The following is a 25,035-nucleotide window of genomic DNA, read 5'->3' as shown; positions in this document are numbered from 1 at the left end:
CCCACTCCCCCACCAGCTCATAAAAAAAGGTGCTTTTACATTTGATCTCTTCCTTTTAGTTCCTCTGTTAACCTGACACATGCGTGACGCAGATTTCCTCCAGTCACTCGTTCTCGTCGGAGACGCGCTGGACTCGCTCTGTCCAGGCAGGACGCGGCACAGAGCGGCAACACGAGCGTCCTGGCTGCAGCTCGGCTGTTTATTCATTCTGTTTGTTATGTAATCTGCCTATTTGATGCGGGTCAATTTTGCTCGCTTTAATCTTACTGCCATTAGAATAAAAAAAACAACAAAAAACCCCCACCCCGAAGCCTTTAAACTCAAAGCATGTGTGGAAAGTGAACGGGAGGAACGGCCGTCTGTTTGGGAAGGCATTCGGCAATTAAACTCCATCGCATAAAGCTCCTCCTTTGTGCCTCCAATTAGGAGAAATAAAAGTATAAAAAGCGACGCTGATGACACTAATTTATTTTAATTTAGCAGGGACACATTTCTGTTGTGGTAAGCAGGTTTAAAACCAGAGCTGACACTGCAAAGGGAGGCACATTACCTCCGTTTAAAGCCTCACGTTTCACTTTGCCAGGACGGTTTGTACTATAAAGCAACAATCGTTCCGATAAAACCCGGGCAGTCAGTGATGTTCTTCATTACTTTGTTGCAGCGTGCAGATATTTCTTTATTCCATGTTTTTGTTTCCAGGTTCTTAATCAAGGAATTAAAATAAAGTGTTAGAGATGCACCTGTCAGGAATTTCTTTTCTGGGTGATAATGATTTTTTATTTATTTTCTTTCACGTTCCAGTTTTCCCCCCTTTAGACTACAACATATTTGGGTCCCTTGATAGAGTTTGATGTCATGAATCCAACAGTAAGATGTAGGGATTAAAATATTATCCCCATTTATGCATCGATGCCCCCAACCTTGATCTGATTCTTACTGAAGTCAAATCAAAGTTACACGTTGTCTGTCGATGCTTTTAGAGTTGGGGAAAAGTGAAGTGAGTTCTTAAGTTTAAAAATAAATGGGATTCAGCTAGGCGAGGGTAAAATTATTTATTCAAGGAATATTCAGTGGGAGGAATGAATATTTAAGAGTTTAATCAATCTATAATATGTATCAGTTGTAGATTACTTACTCGGTCAATCATACGAGCTTCAGTCGGAGGCAACTGGATGTTTTCTCTTGTTGCTTGAAGACGTTTCGCCTTTTCATCCTGAAGGTTTCTGAACACGATTACAACTAACAGGCTTAAATACTAAACACTCAACACCGAGTCCAACTCCCTTGCTTCAAGCTTTCAGCATGTACAGGTGAGTGAATTTCCAGTGGTGCAGACGGAGAGTCTGCATAGCATCAAATGAGGTTAAGTGTAGTTTTGACGAGGTCTTTGCTAGACTTGTATTGCAGTTTGGCCGAGAAGACGACAAATAGTTTCTCACTGCAGTTACCCACAACAAAGTTGGTTTGGTTTCTTCACAAAAAGCAGCGCATCAGCACATCACCTCCATGAAATCAATGACAGAACTGGTGAAGATAGTAAATGATGATAACCAACAACAAGGCGTTGCTGCTGTCATGTCAAAGGTCTGAACGTTGGAACGCTCACGCTGTGGAATGGTGATCAGATTATGAATGCTACATTATCAGTATCTTTACGCATCATTGAAGCACAACGTCGCAGCACAACGGCGTGACCAGTGTGTGACATCAAAGGTTCTTTGAGATTCATGTTTAAATCAGAGTTAATTTTGCTTTTAAATGTGTATTTTTTTTTTTAGCATATCAATCACAATAAGGGTTACAAAGTGAGAGAATATCCCAAAGCTGAATCGTACTTCTACGAGAAGCACGCTAGCAATAAAAAGAGCACTTCTCCTAACTTTAGAACAGAGCAAAAATACCCCAAACTTCTCAGAAGCACATGACAGAAATGATAACATCAGCAAATCTATAAATCATGTGGGAAGAAATGTTGTTTTGTCTTGACTCTAACTTACCATCTGTACGACTCAGAATGTACAGACAGAGAGAGGAGGTCAGCCGAACGGCCAGCGTTGCCAAACATTCGGTTCAGAAGCTCGTCTTAAATCAAACGACATAAAATGTCGACCGTCTCAGCAGCGAGTGGCGATCGTTAAAAGACTGAGCACACGTCACATTTGGGATTTACGTCCCTGAATGAGTAAAGAATGTACTTCAAATGTCTGGGGTTTTTTTTTTTTCCCTTCCTTATAAGAATTGCCAAGCCGGTGCTGTGACAGTGGAGGTGAGGAGGAAGCTCGGCCCAAACTGACCTTGGTAATAACAACAGTCTGAGAGAGATTCCCCTCCGCTGTGTACACACAGCCACGCCTCTGCCTGCCTGCCTGCCTGCCTGCCCGGCTGCTGATTCCTCGTCTGATTGGGGTTGACTGCAGTATTATTTCATTAATTAAGTTTTTCCACTCTCCCTGCCTCTCCCGCCTGTCTTCTTGTCGGGCGAGGGCGGCGGAGCGACGCCCTTCCTCTCCCCCGTCCTCCGCTGCTTCTCATCTCCCCCATCACTGCTGATCATTGTCTCAATTACTCATCCCTGCTCTCCCTTCCTGCCTCTCTCTCTCCCTCGCTTTTTTCCCTTCCCTTCCTCCTCCTTATCTAATCCCAGATTGCTGTATTCACTCCTTCCCCACTCCATTTTTTTTTATCCCGTCCTCCCAGAATAAGGTGGGAAAGATTGGAAGCAACCCCTCCGCCTCCCCTCCCATCCCTGCCTCTCATCAGGATTTCACAGATGCGCGGTGATTATTTCTGCCTTGATTCGGCGATATCTTCACCCCCTTGAGTGGGAGAAAATTTGAAACATTTGTGCTCATCAGCTCAGATATTTTTGGGAGGAGCCACTCTTTTGATCCAAGGGCAAAGCAGCTGGGATCTCTGCGTTCGCTTTGTTCCCGTGAAACCCAGATTTGCGGAAATGGTGACACCTCTAATGGCTCTGAGAGGATGATGCGTCACCCTTTAACAAAAGAAAAAAAAAAAAGACCTTTGTGATATTTTCAACCTGATTAGGATGTTTGAAAGACAAAAAATAGCTTACATTTGCAAAATTTGTGGAGGCTCTTTTGGTCCAATTTGCCTCTCTGGAGTCCGTCCCGCTCCTTTGTATCCATTACCACCCCACTTTTCCATAATGGACACATTAAAGTATTTTACCTCCCTACTTTCTATCATGTCATTTAAACTCTTTCCTTCCTTTCTTTTTTTAAACTTTCCAACTTTTCCTCTGTCCTCCTCCTCCTCCTCCCCTGGCTCTCTGTCCCCCCGTGGTCCCACATCGTCTCCTGTGTCCATCATATCACCAACAGCTTGTCGCAGGCAATCAGTCTCTGTGCCTCACTTCGCTGCACGGCCTCCTCCACCTCCTCCTTTCTTCTCCCTCGTCTCCCACACCTCCCTCGTCTCCCGTCACCTTGTTGTCCTCCTTCATGTGTCAGTGGTTATTACTCTCAGAAATCTTCAGTGCACTTATTCCTCTTTTTTTTTTAAGTCCTGTTATTTCTCCCGGTGGCACCTCTGTGCTCGGGTTAAACCGGAGGGTGAGATCCTGTAATCACTCTCACGGCGGCTCCTTATTGAAGGTTTCCAGATTCGGTCTGTTTTCCAGAGTTTGGTGTTTTGAAAATGAAAAAAAAAAAAAAAAGGGAAAACATGAGAAGTGCTAAAAATGTACTTTGTTTCCAGAAATGACATTTTACGCTGATGATGTGCAATTATTTTTGCGAGTTGATTTTCCAAATACTGCTTATGTACTATCGATATCTATTTTCAAATTGACATGTTTAGTAGTCGACTTTTCTTTTAAATATCTTTTACCTCACTATTTGAACATCAGTGAATCTAAATACTGTTTATGTAATTAGTGATGCAGAGAATCTGATGGTTTAAATACATTCTCACTGACTGACATTACATATTTGAAAGAGTATACTTTTTTCTTTTTTAAATAAAGTCACAAAAATCTAAAATTTTGAAGTAGTCAAGTATCAGAAAGGTTTTGGTATCCATTACAATGTAATTTGTTTTAGTATTTACTATGTGTAGTTATTTCAGTTACAATTTTCAATTGTGGAGTTTTAGTTTCTACTCTGTCTTTATGCATTCAGATGTTTCAAAAGGCTTCAATAAAGTATCTGTCTCTAATTATTTACACTAAAATTTACATTTAAACCCAAAAATATTCACAACCACTGGCAGGTTTAGATTTAACGTTACTTCCGAGTTTATTTCTGACAGTAAATGAGACGAGCGGATCTTAAAACAACAGAAAATAAGGATCGATTACAGAGAGCAAAAACCAGGTTTTGTTCACATTTCACTTAGAAATGTTGTCAAAAAAACGTCTCAAATGTTCAAGAAAAAATCGGAGTCCTAAATGTCGCTTTCTGTTTTCTTTGAAAAATTCATTCCGAGTAAAATTGTCATGAATGGAAAATAAAGAAACAAAATGAATTGCTGCTGGAATGACTGGAAAACCTTCTTCTGTATTTTAAACCGCCTTTTTTTTAAAAAATATATCCGTTTCCTAGCCACCTCACAGATCAATCTACCTGAAAAAGTAAATAAGATCAAAACAATCACAATTTTGTTTCTTCACAAAATCTTGTTCCTCAAATTTAACTTTCTAACACTGAGACAGTGCGTAGTCCAAGTAAAGCATCCATTTCATCAGTCATTACGTGAACATCAGAATATTACAAAGAGATAAAACATGTTTGTTTTACATGTGAGCCGTTACTTTGTTAATCCCATTCATCCGTTTTATCGTCTATGCTGCAGTGTGGATCCGTTGGTCTGTACCTTCCTCCCACAATAAAAAGAAGAAGAAGAAAAAGCATGTATTTTATCTTGCTTAGTGACCCTGAATGACTCTTTATTTTTTCTGCATTGGTGGCTTTTGAAGAACAAAGTTTTCTACAGCTCTTGCATGTGAGCATCTATTGCAGGATTATGTGTTTGGCAATTTAAGTATTTGTGGTTACAGTAAAATTGCTTAAGTTAATTTCTATGTTTGATATAATTTGTTCTTAATGCCAGGACTCATCTATCTCTCCTTTTGCCTGTTTGTGTCCTTTGTTTGTTTTGAGGTTGAGGGGATGACAACAGACAAATAGTTTCAAACATGTCTTCAGTTTTTAAAAATACTTCTTAATAAACTGAATGTTCTCCTGTTTGCAGAGTTTAACAGTTTGCCCTGCAGACATCCAGACAATAGCTGGGCTGGAGCTTTATTAGTTTTTTTTAATTTCCAAATTAAAATCCTAAAAAAAAATCAAAACAATTAGCTTCTTAAATTCCTTTTTTCACTTCTCACACACATCTAAATACCCCTTATTTTTTATATATTTTTTTACGATTTCCCGCTGCTGAGTTTACGATCAAATCTGCACAGTTGGACCTGGTTGGTTTGCCTGAGCCGCATCACGCTCACCTTGAGGCTGATTCTTCCTCTTTCTCGTTATTTTTTATTTTTTTGGCAGAAAACAGGCGAAATCAAACGGATAGTTTCTGAAATTGATTTTCTAAACCGTCTCCTAATAAACCGAATGTTCCTCGAGTTTGGCAGCTTATTGTTGGTTCAAGGCGGATCTGATTAGAAGCACAGTTTGGGTCAACCATTCAGACTTCATTCTTCAGATTTATTTCTCCTGATGCGCTTCATTTCTGAATGTGCCGAATGGGTTTCCTGTTGCCCGAAAAAACACGTAAACATTGGATGTCAGGCCAATTACAGACATGAAATTGCCCTCACTCATGAGTGTGCAGAATAATTTTTTGGCGCTGTGACGGACTGCTGGCTGCACCTTGGCTGTTAAATGCTGGGATGGATAAATTATATTTTATCGGAGCACAAACAAGTTGGTTAGCTTGGAAATAAACATCCCCACAGTGTGTGGTGAAAGCAGAGGGCCTCTCTTCTCGCGTCTCTGTGCACAAAACAAATAATCAAAAAAAGAGGTTCTAAAAATTAACGAGTGATCCTTGCGAATGAACTAGACAGTGAAAAAGTTGGGAGTAGCAGAAAACTAGATCGTTAAACCTCCACAGAATGAGTCTGCATCATTTTCTCAATGAAGTTTTTCAGTATTTATTTGTTCATTTTAATAATATCGTGTTTAGTTTTTACTGCTGCTACGGAAACCTGACATGTGAGCTAAGGTACCTGGAAAAATGGTCTAATTCTCAGCAGCAGCCCTGATTAACAACCTTCATTCTCGGCTCCTTTTGATTCAGTTGAACTTCATTTGAATGAAGAAGTGTTGTCCTTGTAGTAAAGAGAGATATTCCACAGGTCTTTGACAGATTTTGTGCTTCAACAAACAGTGCTAAGAGATGGAGAACGTGTAAACTTTTTAAAACAAATTATTCGATATATTTTTGGTGTTTCTTTTTTTTTTTTTTTTTTTTTTTTCGGCTTTTCCGCCACACTGATGTTTGCTTTGACCTCGGCCCGCTTCGCTCCTTCGCTCGTTTTCACACGTTGCTTCCTGCAAGGATGGAGAAGAAAGGTGTCAGAAGTAAAGCTGCCTCTTTTTCACACCTCCGCTCCTCTGGCTCCCGAACGCCGTCTTCCATTTGCCATTTCTCTCCTGCTCCTCGGCTTCAGAGAGGCTAATTTATATTTAAGAGAGAAAACAAGGATATAAGGGTGGCGTGTGCAGCCGCGCTGGAGGGAGAAAGGCTATGATTACCGTACGGTTTATGAGCCGCTGCAGCTTCGCATTAGACTGTCTGTCAGCACAGACCTTAAAGACAATTATAGAAGTTTCTGCCCGGTATTTGGACTGGTGATTGAAACCAAAACTGGGCAGGGCGAGGAGATGCTTCTCAAGTATTGAAACCAGCTGCGCAAGCTAGCAGAGCTGCGTCGACCGAAAGAGGTGTGATTATGGGGATAAGTGCCTCTCGTCTCCTTACTTCTCACTCTTCTCTCTTTTTGCATTCTCTCTCTTTCTCTGCGTCATCAAAAGCTTGTCCTTCAGAGCAGCATTTCCTCCCATCCTGAGTCTCCTCTTTTCCCCTCCGGAAGGTCGCTGAGCTTTTATGGACCCGCTGACACGCCGTATGCGACACTAAATCAGGGGTCTTCATCAGCTGCAGGCCTCCAGGGCCGAGCTCCTTATATGTGTCCTAACACACCTGAGGCAAATTTATTTTATTGTCATCTTCATCGTTATCACAATACGTCCACTAAATGTTGTGATTGAAATTCTAAGTTCACCCATAATTTGTGTCCCACCCGTCCATCTTCTAGGAACAAAAAGGAACAAAGTTTTCCAACATGGCCGCCGGGTAGATTATCTTTGTTCAACTAATTTGATTGCAGCTACACCTCTATATCTATGTTGTCTTTTCAATATAAATTGAATAGTGGTGCAGTAAAATTTTTTGTGTTATTTTTCCAAGGATGCCATGATGTTTTTTGAGGCTTGAGGCCCAAAGGTGTCCTCCAGATCTCGGACTGCTTTTCATGGAGTATTAAACACGATTTTCTGTTTTTATGCTGACGATTCTGTGGACTGTCGCATCATCTCCTTATGAGCTACAACCATAGAGAATGGGGAGTCTTACTTTAATCCGTTCCAAAAGGTTTCAACACAAACAGGCTTTTAGAATCCACAATACCTTTAATTTAAAACATTAGCCTTCAATTCACTTAATAATTCCAGCATGAGCAGTGGAGGTAAAGGGGTGTTTCCTGTCGCTGCTTTCACTCATCTGTCAGAGTCTGAAGTCGAATAAATCACGTCGGGTTTTTCTCAAATCAAGCAGTGATTTACGTCTTAGGGGTTCCATTTTATCTCCCTCTATCAGACGGTCTTTGCGTCTCCAGATTAAAAACCTCCTCCTCCTCCTCAGCCATGCTGCAGCCATTCCTGCAGCCCAGGCAGCAATTGTAGTTGATTGCAAGGCGGTTGAGTCCATACAGTGCAGAGTGTGTGTGTGTGTATGTGTGTGTGTGTGTGGTGCAAATTAATTCCAGCAGTCTGGTAAATGAGGACTTATTAAAGTGCTGCTGCCTTGTAGTTTGGCATTTTCAGAGCTTCTGGTGGAGTTTTAAATCACTTCCTGTGCAAATGTCACTCCGGCGGTGCTGACTCTATGAGAAGGAATCTGTTGTTTACTTCTTCTGTGGACCCACAGTGCAGGTTTAAAAGAAAAACAACCTTGTGTGTTTTTTTGGAGTTTTTTGTTTTTCTCCCTCCATTCTAATTGTCCAACTTTTTGTTCCTCTCGCTGCAGCCACGTCGGACGGGACGCGCCAAGGCCTGGACAGCATGAGAGGGGGCGTGTGCGCTACGAAAGGCATGAAGGTGGTCCTGAAAGTGGGACAGAGTAAGTCTTCCTCACACGACTCGCATCCAGTGAACTGGCTGAATACGCATTTTTTTTATTATTTATTTTTGTCCACTTCACATAATCAAATCACTTAACGACTCAGCGTGATCAGCACACAATGTCACAGATCAGAGATGAGGTTCATTAGCGCACCTCCTCGTCTCTCCTGCTTTTTAAACCGTGCCTCTAATCTTGCGGCGTCGGCGACCCGTCTTTCTTTCCCCCCGTTGCCATGTGCGTGCCCTCGCCGAGCATATGAGGCCTCGCTAAGTGGCGAGAACGGCGCAGAAGTGTAGGATCAGTCAGCTCTAACGAGCCCTGTTGACTCCCTTCTCACTCTGCCTTTTAACTGCTACTGACTCATTCTGGACGCAGAGGAGGTGAAGCTCACGTGCAGGCACTGGAAGGCCGGGCGAAATGCCGGCTGCTGCAGGCACTGGAAGGCCGGGCGGAGCGCCGGTTGCTGCTGGTTCTGGAAGGCCGGGCGGAGCGCCGGCTGATGCAGGCTCTGGAGGGCCGGGCGGAGCGCCGGGTGCTGCAGGCACTGGAAGGTCGGGCGGAACGCCGGTTGCTGCTGGCTCTGGAAGGCGGGGCGGAACGCCGGCTGCTGCTGGCTCTGGAGGGCCGGGCGGAGCGCCGGACGCTGCAGGCACTGGAGGGCCGGGCGGAGCGCCGGCTGCTGCAGGCTCTGGAGGGCCGGGCGGAGTGCCGGCTGCTGCAGGCACTGGAGACGGGGGCTCGTATGGGGCAGACACTGGGAGCTCCGACGGAGCAGACACTGGGAGCTGAACCAAAAGACATTTTATCCTAACCGGTTGTCGTTTCAATACCTTTACACTCTAGCCTAGCGGTTCTCAACGTGGGCGGTACCGCCCCCCCAGGGGGCATTCGGAGGACGGCAGGGGGCGCTGGCGGACATTTTTACAAAAGGGGGGCGCTGGGATGCCTTTGGGKGGCGTTTGGTCKAAGGTAAACTTTACACCTTAAATGCACAACAATGCCAGTTTAGACTTTGAGCAACTTGGTAAAACTGTATTGTGTAACATTAAATCATGCTTGCCTGCCTCTGTATCGATGGCAGCTCTTCTTCTATTCAGTGTTTGTAGCTTCATGGCGCAGCTCCGCTCCGCATCAGTTCAGCGTTACACCGGCTGATTACACTGCTGTGATTCACTGTCTGGTATTTATGTAGGCTACATATGTTTTTGCAGTTCTGTGATCATGTCAAAGCAGCAATTTATATTAAAAAGTGTTTTATTTCCATTTGAAAGCTGCCCGCTTCCATGGAAGGACAGCAGAAAATCGCTCTTATAAACATGTAATTACTAAAATCACGATACCTTCACTTTGTATCCCTCTGAAAAATGAACCCATTTAAATAAAGAAATCCCTCCATGGGTGATACCACGATAGAGAGCGTTCATGTTATAGCGTTAACACGGTGCTGCAAGTGGTCCGACATGAAACGGGTTTGAGGGAACAATGGTACCACAGCACTTTAATATTTCAATAATCAGAACACCGAAATTGTTTCCGTTGTTTTAAAAGGTTTATGTCATTCTGCCTTTCCCCCATCGATATGTTTCCCGACCGCCCTGCACCTTAGGGAGTTAAAAAAAAAAAAAACGCCGAGCACATTGCGCCAAATTCTGAAACATGAGAAGCGGGCAAAATGGAGCGACGAACTAGATGTGAATTATGGCATAAAAACAGAGAATCTGACGCTGAACAGTGAAAAATCAACACATAATGTAAAACACATGACGATCAGGCGGCGCAGCAGGTGATGAGAGAACTGATGGTCAATAAATGATAATGATTTAGCAACAGGAAAGAAACTAAAGTGGACATAGCAATAAACCAAGAGAGGATAAAACTAATCAAAGGTAACCAAATGAAATGAATGAAGAACAAAATGCAAGAATAAACTAAGAATCTAAAGTAAATATAGAGGAATAAACTGGTATGGGGAGACATTTCGAGCAATAATTAATACAGAGAATAAACAGACACTATTTCCAGATAAAAGGTAAAGTAATATTGTTGAAGTGCCATGGATAGGGGCGCAACTACACATTATTCAGGTAGATGAGAAAACATAAATAGAGGCACTGATCCTCATAAAATCTACACATCATTAGTGGTCAGAGATGGTTTTATGAGGAAGGAAGAGACAGGAGAGGAATCAGAAGCAAGTTGATCTCTAGGAGGGCAGCACTAAGGACTAGACCAGGGGTGGGCAACTCCAGGCCTCGAGGGTCTCCTACAACTTTTAGATGCATCTCAACTTCAACACACCTGAGTCAAATAATGAGGTCGTTAGCAGGACTCTGGAGAACCTGACTGCATTCAGGAGGTGATTCAGCTGTTGGATTCAAGTGGATTGGACCAGAGAGACATCTAAGACAGGGGTGTCAAACTCCAGTCCTGAAGGGCCGCTGTCCTGCAGTTTTTAGATGTGYCACAGGYACAAAACACYKGAATCAAATGGCTTAATTACCTCCTCAGTTCTCCAGAGCCTTGCTAATGACTTAATTATTCTATTCAGGTGTGGTGCAGCAGAGGCACTTCTAAAAGTTGCAAGACACCGGCCCTCGAGGACCAGGATTGCCCACCCCTGGACTAGACTGTACCACTGCTGGAACCATCTGACATTTGCCTCAGAAAAGCTCCTCCTGCTTAAGGCCCTCGGTGATTGGTGACAACAAGCACCAGCTGGATCTCATCAACTTGTCACCATGTAGATGTAGAGAAGACACCAATCCATTCCCCTGCAGAACCCAACACAATTAGTTCATTCACACACCTGCTATAAACTTATTGCATCTCTGACTGTGCTGNACGAACACACACGTCTCGCCGCGCCGCCGAGAGAGCGCGATAACAAAATGATTCCATTTGGTGTTAAAGCGCGCAGTCAGTGATTTTTAATGACTCGTGGCAGTGCACACCTCTAATTTGTTTGGAAAATATTCGCGAGTAATGATCCCTCGCATGCTGGTTTTTCAAGAAAGCAGCACATAAAGAAAGGAAAAAGTAGGGGAGGTGGGAGGGGTGGTGGAAAAGAAAAACAGCCAATTTAAGCATTTTCACTGACCCGCACGTTCCGGCACATAATAGGCACCTGTCCTTCACATGACCGCCCATACACACACTGGCTGGTACACAAATACAAGCTGCCTATTTCTATTTCTTTGATCTGTGCTGTGTTATCGGACCCAGTGTATTGGAGGTTCTCTTCAGCAAAGAGCCAAGTGGCGCTGTTATGGCTCTATCAGCCTGTAACATCAGCACAGTCAGCTCAGCTCAATAGAAATACCACACACTTTATTTCCCCTGGCTCACATAGGCAATGGAAAAAGCAACCTTCTCTCACTTTTTCTTCATCCTCTCCTTCTCTTCTTCATCTAAGTTGCTCTCTTCCCTCTCCGATCCCCTTTTTCCCCTCCCCCCCCCGTTTCTCTTTGCGTGGCGTCCGCCTCTCCTCACACCTCCTTTTTGTTGTCACTTTTTTCTCCCCCTGTCTCTCCGTCTTATCTGTCATGTGGCTGAAAGGTCACGTCTGTGTTGTTTGTCGTCTAAATAAGCCGCATGCCGCCTCGCGCTGATCTCCGATGCGAAGCGCGGAATACACACACAGACACACACACATCGACCTGTCTGCTCTCATTTTTTTTTTTTGCTCTCTCTCTCTCTGGATCTGCCACATAAATGCACGCACTTTCTCCTGCGCCCACCCCCCACATCCTCCACTTGCCCCCGCTGACCACACAGCAGTTCCTATTGATCACCGCCTCCAACTTCTGCTTGGTTTACTGTCAAAAGGGAGCCGCTGGCCAATAGGCCTACACTTTTCTAAATGTCAGTACATATACTTGCACCACTGTGCACAGAAACCTTAACTCACCCCTTGTTTCTTTATAATTTACCTCCAAGCAGCCAGACCTTTAAAGTAGTCTTGGCTAAACGTTCCCAAAGCTTTTATAATGTCTTTTTCTTTAACTTCTTTGGACTTTGGCGACTTTTTTCTATTTCTTTCAGATGAGCGTTTTGTGGATTTGCAAGGAATCTTACGATCCAATGCAACATTTCTTGCAAAAGTCTGCAGAGCCCTTGTACTTTTCACACTTTGCCACAAAGACAAACTTTAATGTATTTTGTAGACATAAACCTGTCAGGTTAGGAAATAATCAGAGACAACAGCTCCTCTAAAAATGAATTCAACTACCTATTTTAATACTTCAAACACTAAATATACATTAATATGTATCAATAAAAGCAGTGGAAACTGTCTAAGCTCTACCACAGATATCATTCCTTATCTCCATTGGTTCAACCAATCAGCACCGAGAAATGTTAATAGTACTCCTGGATTGGCTGCTGTCAGCCAGTAGGGTGTCCCAAACTGCATTTTTTAAAAATGATTTTATATTCTTTCTACTAAAAAATCCCACAAATAATTAGGAGTCATGTTCCACAGAAAAATCAGTGAATACTGAACCGCTAAGAGGTGACGGGCAATGGAAAAGTTCAAAGGGCTTCAATAGGCAGTTAGTATTCAGGTGACCAGCATGGTGCCACGTTATTATTCATCTAAAAAAATATAGATTATAAAGCAGTTTAGCTGCTGAAAGTGTCTGTTTTATTCTCTCATACCTGCTGATACTTTACTCAGAACTGATAAACATGCTTCACCATGCCAGCTGACACGTCTGCGGCCTCACAGTTCAAATCTTCCAAACTCATGAAAGACTTTCAGGAACCCTTGACAACTGTTGAGTACGACCACTTGAAGAAAGTCTGAACGCCAGATGAACTCACTCTGCTTTTGTACTGCATCATTATCAGCATTTCAGCCTCTCTTGTTGCTGCAATAACCTGCAACCAGCTTGTTTACGTAAAATACTGCATGAAGTGAAAGGAGCGTAGAATAACACCCGGCTTACTGCTGGACAAACGGCTAAGAAAGGGAACAAAAATGAGTATTTTCTTTACCATCTAATTCAGCTTTTGATAAGAAGCCCTTAACACAACATGAGTGTGTGTGTGTGTGTGTGTTTGACATGTAAATGCTCTTTAATGCCATCAGGATCACAGAGGGCCTGCTAGACAGATGGCCTGATTTAGAGACTACAGATTACAAGCCGTTATGGTCTTGTGAAAAATCACTCGCTCCAAAAACAACCCAATGGCCTCTTTCTGGTTTCCCGTTTGAACAAACACACGGAGCTCTGTCAATATGTGCTCGGCTATAAGAGGAGGTGAAGGGAGGGAGGTGTTTATTAAAGCTCTGCAGAGATTGTTTTCCACGCCGGGAGGGGCCCGACGTCGGTTCTGATAGAGGAGATCAGGGTCTGGATGCAGCATGGAAACGATTGGAGACAGAAAGGAAGGCAGAAGAGTGCATCTCCAGACCCGTCTGTCCATCTGTCTATCCATCCATCCATCTATCTGTCCGTCCATCCAACCATTCATCCATCCATCAGTAGATCTCTATCCGTACTTCCATTAGTCCATCCATCCGTCCATCTATCCAAAGATCCATCCTTTGATATTCATCCATCTGTTCATCAGTTCATCCTACTTCTGGTCCCAAAGAAGGACCAAAAGGACTGTCCATCCATCCATCTGTCCATGGACGGATCCATCCATCCATCCATCCATCCATCCATCCATCCATCCATCCATCCATCCATCCATCCATCCATCCGATGAATGGATGGATGGTCTTCCTGGTCCTACTTCTGATCCCAAAGAAGGACCAAAAGGACGGTACATTTGTTGATTTGTCCATTCGTCCATATACAGTCTGTCCACCATCCATCTATCCATCCATCCATTCATCAGCTGACCTATGTATCCATCCATCCATCTATCCATCCATCCATGCACTAACCATGTGTCTTAAAAGACAGAAAGGCGAAATCAATAAACGGTTTACTTTATAAATATAAGCCAAGACTCCTGGTCTGGAACAAGCTTATAACTTTGGAAATTTCAGTTTGGAAAATTTGGAATTTTTGGGAAGAAAATGACCACTTTTTTTTAGAAGAATATTCCACCTCTTATCCACCCCTTCATTTTTCTTCATGCAGGCCAGTACGGACTGCCCCCGAAGAAGGACCAGCCAGCGGGACGCACGACCAGCAGAATCCCAGGTAAGCAGAAGATAATCCCACCAGCAGACCCGTCCACAAAACGGATAGATGGAATGAGCGAAGATATAAAGAAAAGCAACAGAGGGGAGAGGGAGGGAGAGAAAGGAGGAAGGAAGGGAGGGAGGCGACAGATGGAGAATGTGCAGTGGTGACATCTGCAGATCTCTCTGTTTAATTCCATATTTCTATCCCTCTCCTCCTTCTAGCTAAGTGCTGCCGGCGAGAGAGGGATGGCTAATAGCTACCCTGGGAGAAGGACAAGAAAAATAGAGGGAGGGCAGAACGAAGTGGGAGGAGAAAGAAAGAAAAGGGCAAGGAGTCATTGTGGCCTGGATTCTGTAGTTCTGTCGGGGGACGTAAACGATTGAAATAAAAGACGGAAAGATGAGAGGAGAAGATGCACGGAGGGAGTGATGGGACAGAGTGAGAGGAGAGGTCAAACACAGCAGCAACAAGCAGATTCTCGCTCCAAGTCAAAGTCATTCACTGAAGGGGAAAAGACATGATTCACACTCAGCTGCGTCTGCTCCCGTTTTGCCTTTTTTTTATGACTGTAAATTTCTTTTCCGTAGAGAACGTGTAAATGGATGCGTTCACACTTTCCCACATCACTTGTGCATAAATCCTATATGTGACGAGTGAAAGAAGCAACAATAGTGTGCAACTTTGCCCGCATGAAATGCTTAATCTCACACACACACCCACACCCACACACACACACACGCACGCACACCCCCCCACACACACACATTTAAAAACAGACCTCACACTTTTTGGATTTTTAAATGATGATGATTCGATTTACTCTTTACCACACATATGTGTTTTTAAAATTATTTTTATCTCCTTATCATTTTTGATCGTCAGATTAAAATCATTTCCATCCATCGAATCCCAGTGCAATATCGAAACAGACAGAGGAGGGTTTTGGGGGGGAGGGGGGTTATTTTAGCAATTTACTTTCTGTGTCATCTAATTTATACCAACCTCCACTCATCCGGATCAGAACACGCTGATAATTATTCACTCAGCACTAACCCACTCTTTACAGTCCACTGAGAGTGAACATCCGTGGGTTTGCTTCATATCAGAGAATCAGGCGCTCCTGATGATTGTTGTCTCTTGTGTCTGAGGCGTAAAGGCGCCGCCTTTCATTATGCAGATGGAGTCATGGACGTTAACCACAAAGCTTTGGACTCTTTTAGATTTAATATGCAAACTGTTTTTTTTTGTTTTTTTGTTAGTTATTGTTATAGCTTCGTCACAATCAGCTTTAATTAAATAATCCTCCAACAAAGCTTTTATGTACACCTGGTGTTGCAGTGCACACTCTTTGATTACAACCAAACCAGGCTGCCTCATATAAAAAAACTGATCAGAAATCCCATTTCTACGCACACATATGCACAAACGCTGCAAAATTTTAACTTAAATGCTGCATAGCCGCAGCATAATATTACCCAATCTCATGCTGTGCCATGCAGACACTCTGTCTGCCCCGGTGAAGATTTTCTCACCCCGGTCAGAGGTGAGGTTGTAGGTTTTCCGTCTACAGGGCTCAGTCTGTGTAAGCATTTAGCCAACCACAAGTAAAAATCTGTTTGGTGTAACTTTTGTTTTTCTTTGGTTGAACATGGTGTGCCACAAGACTTCACATGTTCTGCTCGGGGTTTTAATAGTGGGATCTGTTTATGGCTGCTTGTGTTTGTAGGGTTGCCGGGGAGCTGGTACCCAACTCCAGCGGTCATCGAGTGAGACATATGCAATTCATTTATTTATTCATTTTCTTTAATAGTGTCACCACACTCTGTCCATGTTCAAGCGTCAAAATAACAAAAAATGGCTGGAGTTTCTACTTGTATGACGTAACACCACACCCCTTCCCCACCCATCGCTGTGCACTGCCGGACAGCTGACTAAAAAAGGACACAACCTAGCATTTTCACACGGAAAAGTAATTAGGCTGTCGAGAAATTATTTCCACATATACACTTTTGCTGTGGAAACTATGGGAGTTTTACAACCAAAGTTGCCTGTTAAGCAGCCGACTGTTTGTTGAGCAGATTGCCTTTCTAATTAACCAAATAATATCACATTGTAGTGCTTGTGGTGTTACTCTATAAAAGGTACGGTGATAAAATGTAGAATAATCTACACAATATGCTCTTGAAAACTGTTATTAAACATTAGTGTGACTCTAATGGCCAACATGTTCAATTATTTTAGCAGCAGGAGATGTAATTGTTGCTTTTTTGCTTTTAAATAATAATAAAATAAACTAAATCATGCTATAAATGGTTTTATGTGTAGTTCCACAAAAAAGCCAAGAGTGCAACACAAAGGAGTATCACTTCAACTCGTACTGCAATGCTTTTTCTCTACATTTCCCATCATTCTTTTTATATTAATAACCAGCACAGACTTGCTAGAGTCTGTGTGTGATCATTTAATGCGCGTAGCTGTCATTCTGTCAGAGAAATGATAAAAATGTGACCTTTAAAAATGTGCTTTTGTGGAAGTAGAAATAGCTGGGAAAAGTTTAAGTGCAAAACCTTTTTATAGCAGTTGCACCAGTGCAACCAGTGAAAACATGACTGGAGACTCAATTTCAGCTTGTTGCAGCAGTTTATGACATAGACATCTTAATTCTTAAGATGCCTTAAATACACCCAGGTCCCAAATTATATTTAGTTATTTCCTAAATTAGGATTTTTGTCAATAAGGAATTCAATCAGCAATCCCTGCTAATCCAAAAAACGTCTTTAGATAATTGAACGTTTTAACCAATACTTCACCATCCTGGTCCTCAGATCCTTCTGTTCTGCAGGCTTTAGGTGTTTTCCTGTTACCAGACACCAGACTTAAACGATTAAAAACGCTGCAGTGTTTCATGACATGCTTGGGAGGTAATTTGGAGCATAGAAACAGCTAAAACATGAAGCATGGCGATCCACCGGTTCAAGCAGTTCAAATGTAAGCGTTCTTGGCATCTTATACCCCATCGTTTTAGCAGCTGGCTAAAATGTGGCATCGAGTTGCGTTTTTAAAGCGTTGAAGTAAAGTAGTCTAGATTCTTATGTGAAATGACAGAGTTGAGGAAAACACCTTTAAAAACGCTTCTGAGTTGACAAAGGTGGTTCCGGCGTCGCGCTCCGTCATGGTCCATGTCTCATGGCTCAGGGTCAGAGCTCTGAAGAGCTTCTACTTCTTTTCTCCAACACATCTGAGTCCAATGAGTTCATGTCTCTCAGCTCTGCAGAGGCCTGGTATTGAGGGAATCATTCGATTTTGGTGTGTTAGCGAAGGGATGCAGGACAGCAGCTCTCCAGCTCTCCAGCACAGGAGTTGGACGCTCTTTTTGTAGAGATTTATTTTATAGCTCAGATCTTTCTGAGCCACCGCAGCGGCCGTATTCCTGAAAACCAGGCCTCCGCCCGTCCGTCCGTCTCCGTCCTGCACCAAAGATACTTCAACTCCTCTGCTAGGGGGAGCATTGAAAATCATAACGTAGGCTTAGAGGAGCTTGGCACTTTATCGAGCTTAGGTTTTCAGTTGAATTAATAAAAGTCTTAAAAAGTAAATATTCCGAGGAAACCTTCAGAAACTCTTGAAACATTCCCAATAATTTGGCGCGGCTGTAAATGTGAAGTGGAAGAGCACGGACAGCTGGTGGTGCTGCTTTTTTATTTCTTTCTTGTTGCGTGTTTGTCTCTAAGGTGAATTCATTATTGATATAAAATGGTTAATGGAAGCAAATGGAGAATAAAGCCTCAGAGTCTAAACTCTGGTGATAAAAACAGGAAGGGGAGTTGGAAAATGGAAGGGGGGGCAGGGAGGGAGAGAAGAATGGTAAAAGAGAAGAGGATATAATAAAGAGACTTGGTGAAAAGCGGCGACCATAATGGAGACGGATAGCGAGGGATGTTGGGTTAATGGAGGGAGGAAGAGAGCGGGAGTAGGGAGCATAATCGACGTCCGGCATTAGGGTTTTGCTCCCGGTCGGTCCAGCGCGACGGGGCGCCGAGAGTGGAGGGGGAGGGGGAAGAGGGGGGGGTCGGTGAGGCAAGCCGGCGTGTATCCGCACATATGACTGTGTGTATGTGCGTGTCAGTATCTGAGTGTACCAGTGTGTCTTTGTTGCCAGGCACTGAGCTCAGAGCAAGGTAGGTCATTACGGCTACAATAACCCAAAGACAGCGAGGACCACGGAGCGAGGAGGGAGGGGAGGAGGAAACGGAGGGAGACGCAGGAGCGAGGCAGAAAGGGATGTGTGCCAAGAATAATGATGGACCAATCCAAGCGACTCTATCTCAGCCTTAACCAGTTCGAAACTCCTGCTCACACGCTCCCTGGCTCTGTACACACACACACACAGATAGAGAAGCAGCACAAACCCACCCCAAGAACATCATTCACCTGCTGAGTTCTGACCCGACCTCCTGCGGGGACAGCCGCCAACTCGGAGGCTGTGAAAATCTCAACTTTCAGGCAAACGAAGACTCACAAAACAGAAAGACAGAGTGAGGACAGATAAAGAGAAAGACGTTCAGGAAGAAAGGCGAGCGGGCCAGTGTGTGGTCCGGCGGTGGGAGCAGACCCGGGAGGCGTCCTTCATGTGGCCGCCTGTAATGCTAAGCAAATACCATCTTTAGGGCTGGGGAAATGCCGTTTCCTTACCTTGATATACACTGCGGCTGAGCCTGGCTCTCCACAAAAGCATATACTGTGCGGAGCGCCTCTCGCTCACTGCGGACATTCCTCGCTGTTTTATATGCGCTGCTGTCCACTTCATCACATCAATAAAGAGACCACAAATAAGCTTCTGTGAGATCTGCTGCATACTTGCTGCATTCCGCTGGGCCGGAGCCGACGCAGCCTCCGCTTACTGAGCTAAACCATCACCATTACTCATGGTGTTGTGGTGCAGGGCCATAAAAGAGCTGCATGTTTTCTCCAAAGCATCATGAAAGCAGGAGTTGTGAAAGCATGCAGTGTTATTGTTTTGGTGGGTTTAATGTAGAAGCACTGAGAAGCTTCTCTGGGTTTCAGTGGTGCCTTCAGAAAGCTTTCAAAGGGCCGGGCAGATAGGGTGTTTACTCAGAGTCTATGGGCAGTGCAACAAAAACTACAACTAGAGATTCATCCATATGTGATCGGTGACCAATTTTGGTGTCAAGCTTTGATCTGCCTGCATCAGTTTTACATTTCTCTTCAAGAATTATGCAGTTATGCAATAAATTCAGAGATGTGGCTTGCATGGCGCTGCAGTTGTTAGCATTGTTGCTTTGCAGCAAGAAAGCTTGAGTTTGAATCGCAGGCCTTTCTGCGTGGAGTCTTCATTTCCTCTTCTGTGCATGTGTGGGTTCCCTCTGGGTGCTTTGGCTTCCTCCAACAGTCCCAACACATGCATGCTGGGTTAACTGGCCTCTCAAAAACTACATTATGATGTCATTATGTGTGTGTTGTTTGTGCTATGTCTGGCTTACCCAGTGGCTACTGGAGAAACGCACCAGCTCACCTGTGATCCTCCAAACTACCTTTTGGCAAACTGTCCAGGGTTCCTGTCTCCCATTGATAATAGTAGGCACTACTATTCATATATTACCAGATATAGATTATGAATGGTTTCAAATGCCAAAAGATGTAGCAGTGCTCCATGATTAAAATTATATTTTACTGATATCACCAGTTTTCTTGGATTGTACATATCATCGGCCCTTACCTTCCTTGTTTCTGCACACTGCTGGAAACTCCAACACATTTTCCTTGCTTACAAGAAAGGTCAGGTTGGAAAGTCATGATGCCGAAGTGAATGCACTGCTTCCCATCACTCTATTTTTAACCCTTGTGTGTGTGAGGACTGAGGCAAACGAAGAGGACTATGGCAAATGATACAAGTTTTACGTGTGTGGGGTCAATTGGACCCCATTTCTACATACAAGGGTTAAGATTACATTGTTTAGAAACTGCTGCTGTTAAGTCATGTGCTTTAGCAGTTAGCCTGGCTATCCAGCTAACTTTAACTTGTTACCCTCACAATATTACTCTGTTGATAACAGAATGGTAATAGCCACAAAATACAAATTATTCTTCTTTAGTTGTCTAGTAGACGTGTCCACGTTTATCTGTTTTAGTCGAGATTGAAAACCATAAAAGAGGACTTGAAAAGTTTATTTGAGTTATCAGCTCTACAGCATATGAGTGGTATAAATCCATCCCCTATCTGCCTCTGAAATATTCTCTTTTCTCTGTGTTGTGATGAAAGAGGCGTTGCCGCTATTCCAGTCTCATACAGCTGAACTCAGTTTGGGGGCTGAAAATCTCAAAGAAATGACGTCTTACTGTTTTCAGGTGGAAACGCCACCCAGCCTCGAGGGCCCTTTGGAGATGGAGGCAACGGTGAAAACGGACCCCTCGAGTCAACCAACATCGCCTTCATCGCTGGCGTCGCAGGAGGCTCCGCCTTCCTCCTGCTGGTCACCGCCGTGATCTGCGTCGTGTGCTACCGCCGGAGGCACGCCAAGCACTCCGACACGCACCACCCTCCGCTATCGCTCTCGTCCCTCACCAGCCCCAAGCGCGGCGGCGGCGGCGGCATCACCAGCTCCAACAACAACGGCTCAGAGCCCAGCGACATCATCATCCCCCTGCGGACGTCGGACTCGGCCTACTGCCCGCACTACGAGAAGGTGAGCGGGGACTACGGGCACCCCGTCTACATCGTCCAGGAGATGCCGCCTCAGAGCCCGGCCAACATTTACTACAAAGTATGAGACAGCCGTCTGGACACGCCCGCCTTCCTTCAACCACGACCAGCCAATCACACCCAACATCTCCCAAATGAAGCCACTACAGAATCTGCCATCATAGCTCCAAACTGGATCGCCTCAGTAGTACCAGTATTGTCCTTTGGAACCCCCCCCCCACTTGCCCTGGCCACTGTTGTGTTTCTAGCTGAATAAACCCCCCCCTCCTTCCATAACCCTATTTCACACAACTGGGCCATTAAGTGTGAGTAAGGGGTTATGTTGTAACCACACATAACCCTTCCTAACAAGGCCCTCATGATTGGGCAAGAGGCTCTGAATTCCTTCGTCTTGTTATCTCAGAGCTAAATGAGCCCCCCACCCTTTAACGCGCCACACACTTTTTTTTTTAAGAGTGTGAACCTGGTGTTGGGATGTTTTAAAAGAAAAAAAAAGACTGAAAGGACTTTAAAAAGAGGACTACGCTCCTGGACCCACTTGGCACCAACGAACTCTGATTCTCAGAGAGCCACACCCGCCTTGCCCACCACCCCATCCCCCTTTTAGATCTCTATCATCCAATCAGAGACGAGCCCCTCGCCGCTAACTCGACAATAGCCTCCTAGTTTGTTCGTGTTTGTTTCGATCGAGAAAACAGGCTTGGGGGGGGCGGCCTCGGACTCACACCCTGAGCCAACACCGGATCCCCGGACGAGGCCTAACCAATCGGTGACTCTCAGAATCGTGTATATTTTAATAAAGCGTGTGTTTGTGTGACTGTGCGCGAGCCTGCAAAACAGTTGGGTAATAATTATGGCGATGCTGCTGCTGCTCCACATTAGAGTGCAGTTAGTGTGCTTCAGCAAGTTTGCATACATGTGAGTGTGTGTGTGTGTGTGCTTTTCTGCGTGTGTGAGTGTGTGTGTTCTTTAGACTTGTCTTAAATACCAAAACACAAAATAGTGAGCGAATATCAAAAAAGTGAGATTTTTTATGGCTATCAACACTTATAGATTATATATATGAATATCCAGTAAATAATTTCTAGATGTTTTTTATTGGTTTATTATTTTTACCCACTCTGTTAAACTACACTTCTGTTTCTAAATGTTTTCATTTGCTTTTTATTTTGTGCTTATTTCCTGCCCTTTTGCCTTTATACTTTGCAGTGCCTTGCAAAAGTGTTCATACCTCCCAAATGTTTTCACGGTTTGTCACGTCACAACCACCGACTTCAATGTTTGTCTTAGGTTTTTATGAAAATAGACAAACACACAGGGCTGCATAATTGAGAAGAGGAAGAAAAATGAAGCGATGTGACGATTCGGACATTTGTCTGTATCCAGCCTCAATTACTCTTATTGCTTAAAATGCAGAACAACCCATTTTAAGCCCCAAACAGATTTTCCTCCTGTATCGCTCTGTATTCGTCCCCATCCCAGTGTCTGATGGTTTCACTCCTCCATAGAAACCAGACGTAGAAACCAGTAGTTAAATGAGGATCAATAGTGCAGTAAAGTTTTGTAGCCATTAACATAAACTTTGTGCCTCTAATGTTAGTCACATAACCAATGTTCTCTTTAGAAATTTATGCACTTTCCATTATGTGATCTATCTACCAGGAGCATTGATTTAATTAAATCGTATTCGCATATCTAGGCAATCAATAAATATGACTGTGCCATTGCCTACATCTATTTCTGGCCATCAAGCAGCACAAAACCTGCAAAACCAGACCACTGCACAAAAAAACCGGCAAAAAATGTACAAGAAACGCACACCTTTATAGGTATCATTGCATGTACCAGCAGCAGGTATTACAGTTTGCAATTCTTAAATCTATGTAAATAAACCGTATAGAGGGCATGACTGTCCGTTTGTGGTTCAGTATCCACACATTACGGTATATTTGGTGCACAAAGAAGCTCACACACATAAACCTATTAAAATAGGCAGTTATAAGCGTCTCCAGAAGGAGGTTTCAGAAATTTTAGCTATTTGTGGGCAGCAGCGTTTGGCTGTAATAACTTTATTGGCACAATGTTATATTGACGGCTCATAAACTGCATTACACTACTGGCAAGTTATTGTCTTAATGGCCAAAATGATAATGTTATCGATCAGTATTATGTCGCTGGTAAGCGAATTGAGCAGCGCGTCCTGGTCGGTTCTGTAAAACGAGTTAAAGAGGAAAACTGCACAGTTTCCTCTTTAAACTGTGGGTTCACAATCATGCGGTACTTTGTGCTGGTCTATCAAGTGAAACCCCAATAAAATGTGTGGAAATTTGGGGCTGTGTCGTGACAAAACGTGGAAAAAGTTCAAGCGGCATGGAAACGTTTGCAGGACGCTGTACTTTAACTAAACCCCTTGTTCTTTGAAGTTGTTTCTCCGTTTTCATTCTCTCCCTCCTCCTCCCGCCCGAGGTCAACTCTGTGTATATTTTTATAGCTCATCGTACTATGCTGTAGTTTTGAGGTCTAGACCTCATTTTCGTGGAAGTGTTGAGGTAGAACCATCGATGAAAGTTTTTCCTGTTATTTTTTTTTTCTTTCATTTTAAAAGGCAGACGTAAAAGAAGCCGGGGTAGGGGTGGGAAGGGGGGTGGTGGCGATGGAGAAGGGGGAAGGGGAAAGGTAAAGAGGGAGAGAGAGAGAGGACGAAATGAAAAAAGAAGAACAAAGAAGAGAGAGAGCGCCGTCTCGGGAGGAGGAATAAAGCGGCGTTTGAATGCAGAACTTTAAGGAAAAGGAAAAAAAAAAAAACGAGCGGGAGGGAGATGAGGGAAGACGAGACTGTGAAGCAAACAGGAAAAAATAGGAGCAGCAGGAGTAGTAGATGAAGGATCCAGTGGAAGGAAGGATGGACGGACGGACGGACGGAGCACATGAAAGAGTGGCTGGCGAAGAGGAGAAACCTCTGAGGTGCTGGACTGTCAGCCACAAAAAAAAAGAAGAGAAATCCCGCAAAAAAAACGGATTTTTGGAGGAGCTGAACTCTACACGCACGCAAAAACATCCACACACGCACATCCACTGTGACTCCGGCACGTTTCGGATGCGTTCCTCTCTTTCTCCCGCCAAAATTTTGTGTTGAAACACACACACACGCACACACACACGCTCTCTCTCTCAGATCTCACACTGTTTTTTAACGACTGTCGAGCGACATCCCGCAAACACGCTCACCCACACTCAACATAAATTTTTTTTTAAAAATGTTGCTTTCGTCTGATCTGTGTTCCCGTGAATCACCTGACGGACGGGGAAAGGATTTTTAAAAAAAAAGAAGAAAAAAAAAAGATTGATTGTGCTGTGTTTTCCTCCCTCCTTCACACACACAAGTACACACATAAACACACACACCAGTGCCCTGCACCTCAACCTCAGAGCAGCAGCCCGTCGCTGTGTGGGGAGGTGCTTTATGTTCACCTTGTGCATACTAATAAAGCTGTTTTTGTGTTGCTCAGACATGTTTTTTGGCTTATGTGTAAAACCGCGGAGAGCTTATGCTTTTTCTTTTTTTTTGTTTTTTCGACTTTGTGCAGACAACACGAAGACTCCAGTGTTATTGCCATGTTTCCTGTGTGAAGCCAGTGTTAAAAATCTGAAACCTTTCCACATTTCTCAGCCGTGTTTTTGTATCGGTATCATATAATCTTTCATACCCAAGTGTCGCATTCGTCTAAAATGACTTTGTTCCACACATGACGATGTTTCTTTCTTTCTTTTTTTTTTTTTTAATACCACGGAGGA

The 25,035-nt window shown here is 43.8% G+C and overlaps 1 protein-coding gene across 2 annotated transcripts in view; it reads left to right on the top strand.

The window, feature by feature from the left end:
- Window positions 1-24,573, top strand: part of efnb3b (ephrin-B3b) — a 113,592-nt gene extending 89,019 nt beyond the window's left edge. The window contains exons 3-5 of one of the 2 annotated variants that reach the window (XM_008435562.2): window positions 8,281-8,373; window positions 14,472-14,534; window positions 20,886-24,573. In XM_008435562.2, the coding sequence (XP_008433784.1) occupies window positions 8,281-8,373; window positions 14,472-14,534; window positions 20,886-21,307 (578 nt within the window). In that variant the 3' untranslated portion in view covers window positions 21,308-24,573. The remainder of the gene's footprint in view (window positions 1-8,280; window positions 8,374-14,471; window positions 14,535-20,885) is intronic. The other variant, XM_008435563.2, reaches the window with a different exon arrangement.
- The last annotated feature ends 462 nt before the right edge of the window (window positions 24,574-25,035 follow it).

The sequence above is a fragment of the Poecilia reticulata genome, linkage group LG18, assembly GCF_000633615.1.
Source record: "Poecilia reticulata strain Guanapo linkage group LG18, Guppy_female_1.0+MT, whole genome shotgun sequence".
In the NCBI taxonomy this organism is placed as follows: Eukaryota; Metazoa; Chordata; class Actinopteri; order Cyprinodontiformes; family Poeciliidae; genus Poecilia; species Poecilia reticulata.
The sequence above is the reverse complement of the archived record's forward strand: the minus strand, read 5'-3'. Positions and strand labels throughout refer to the sequence as shown.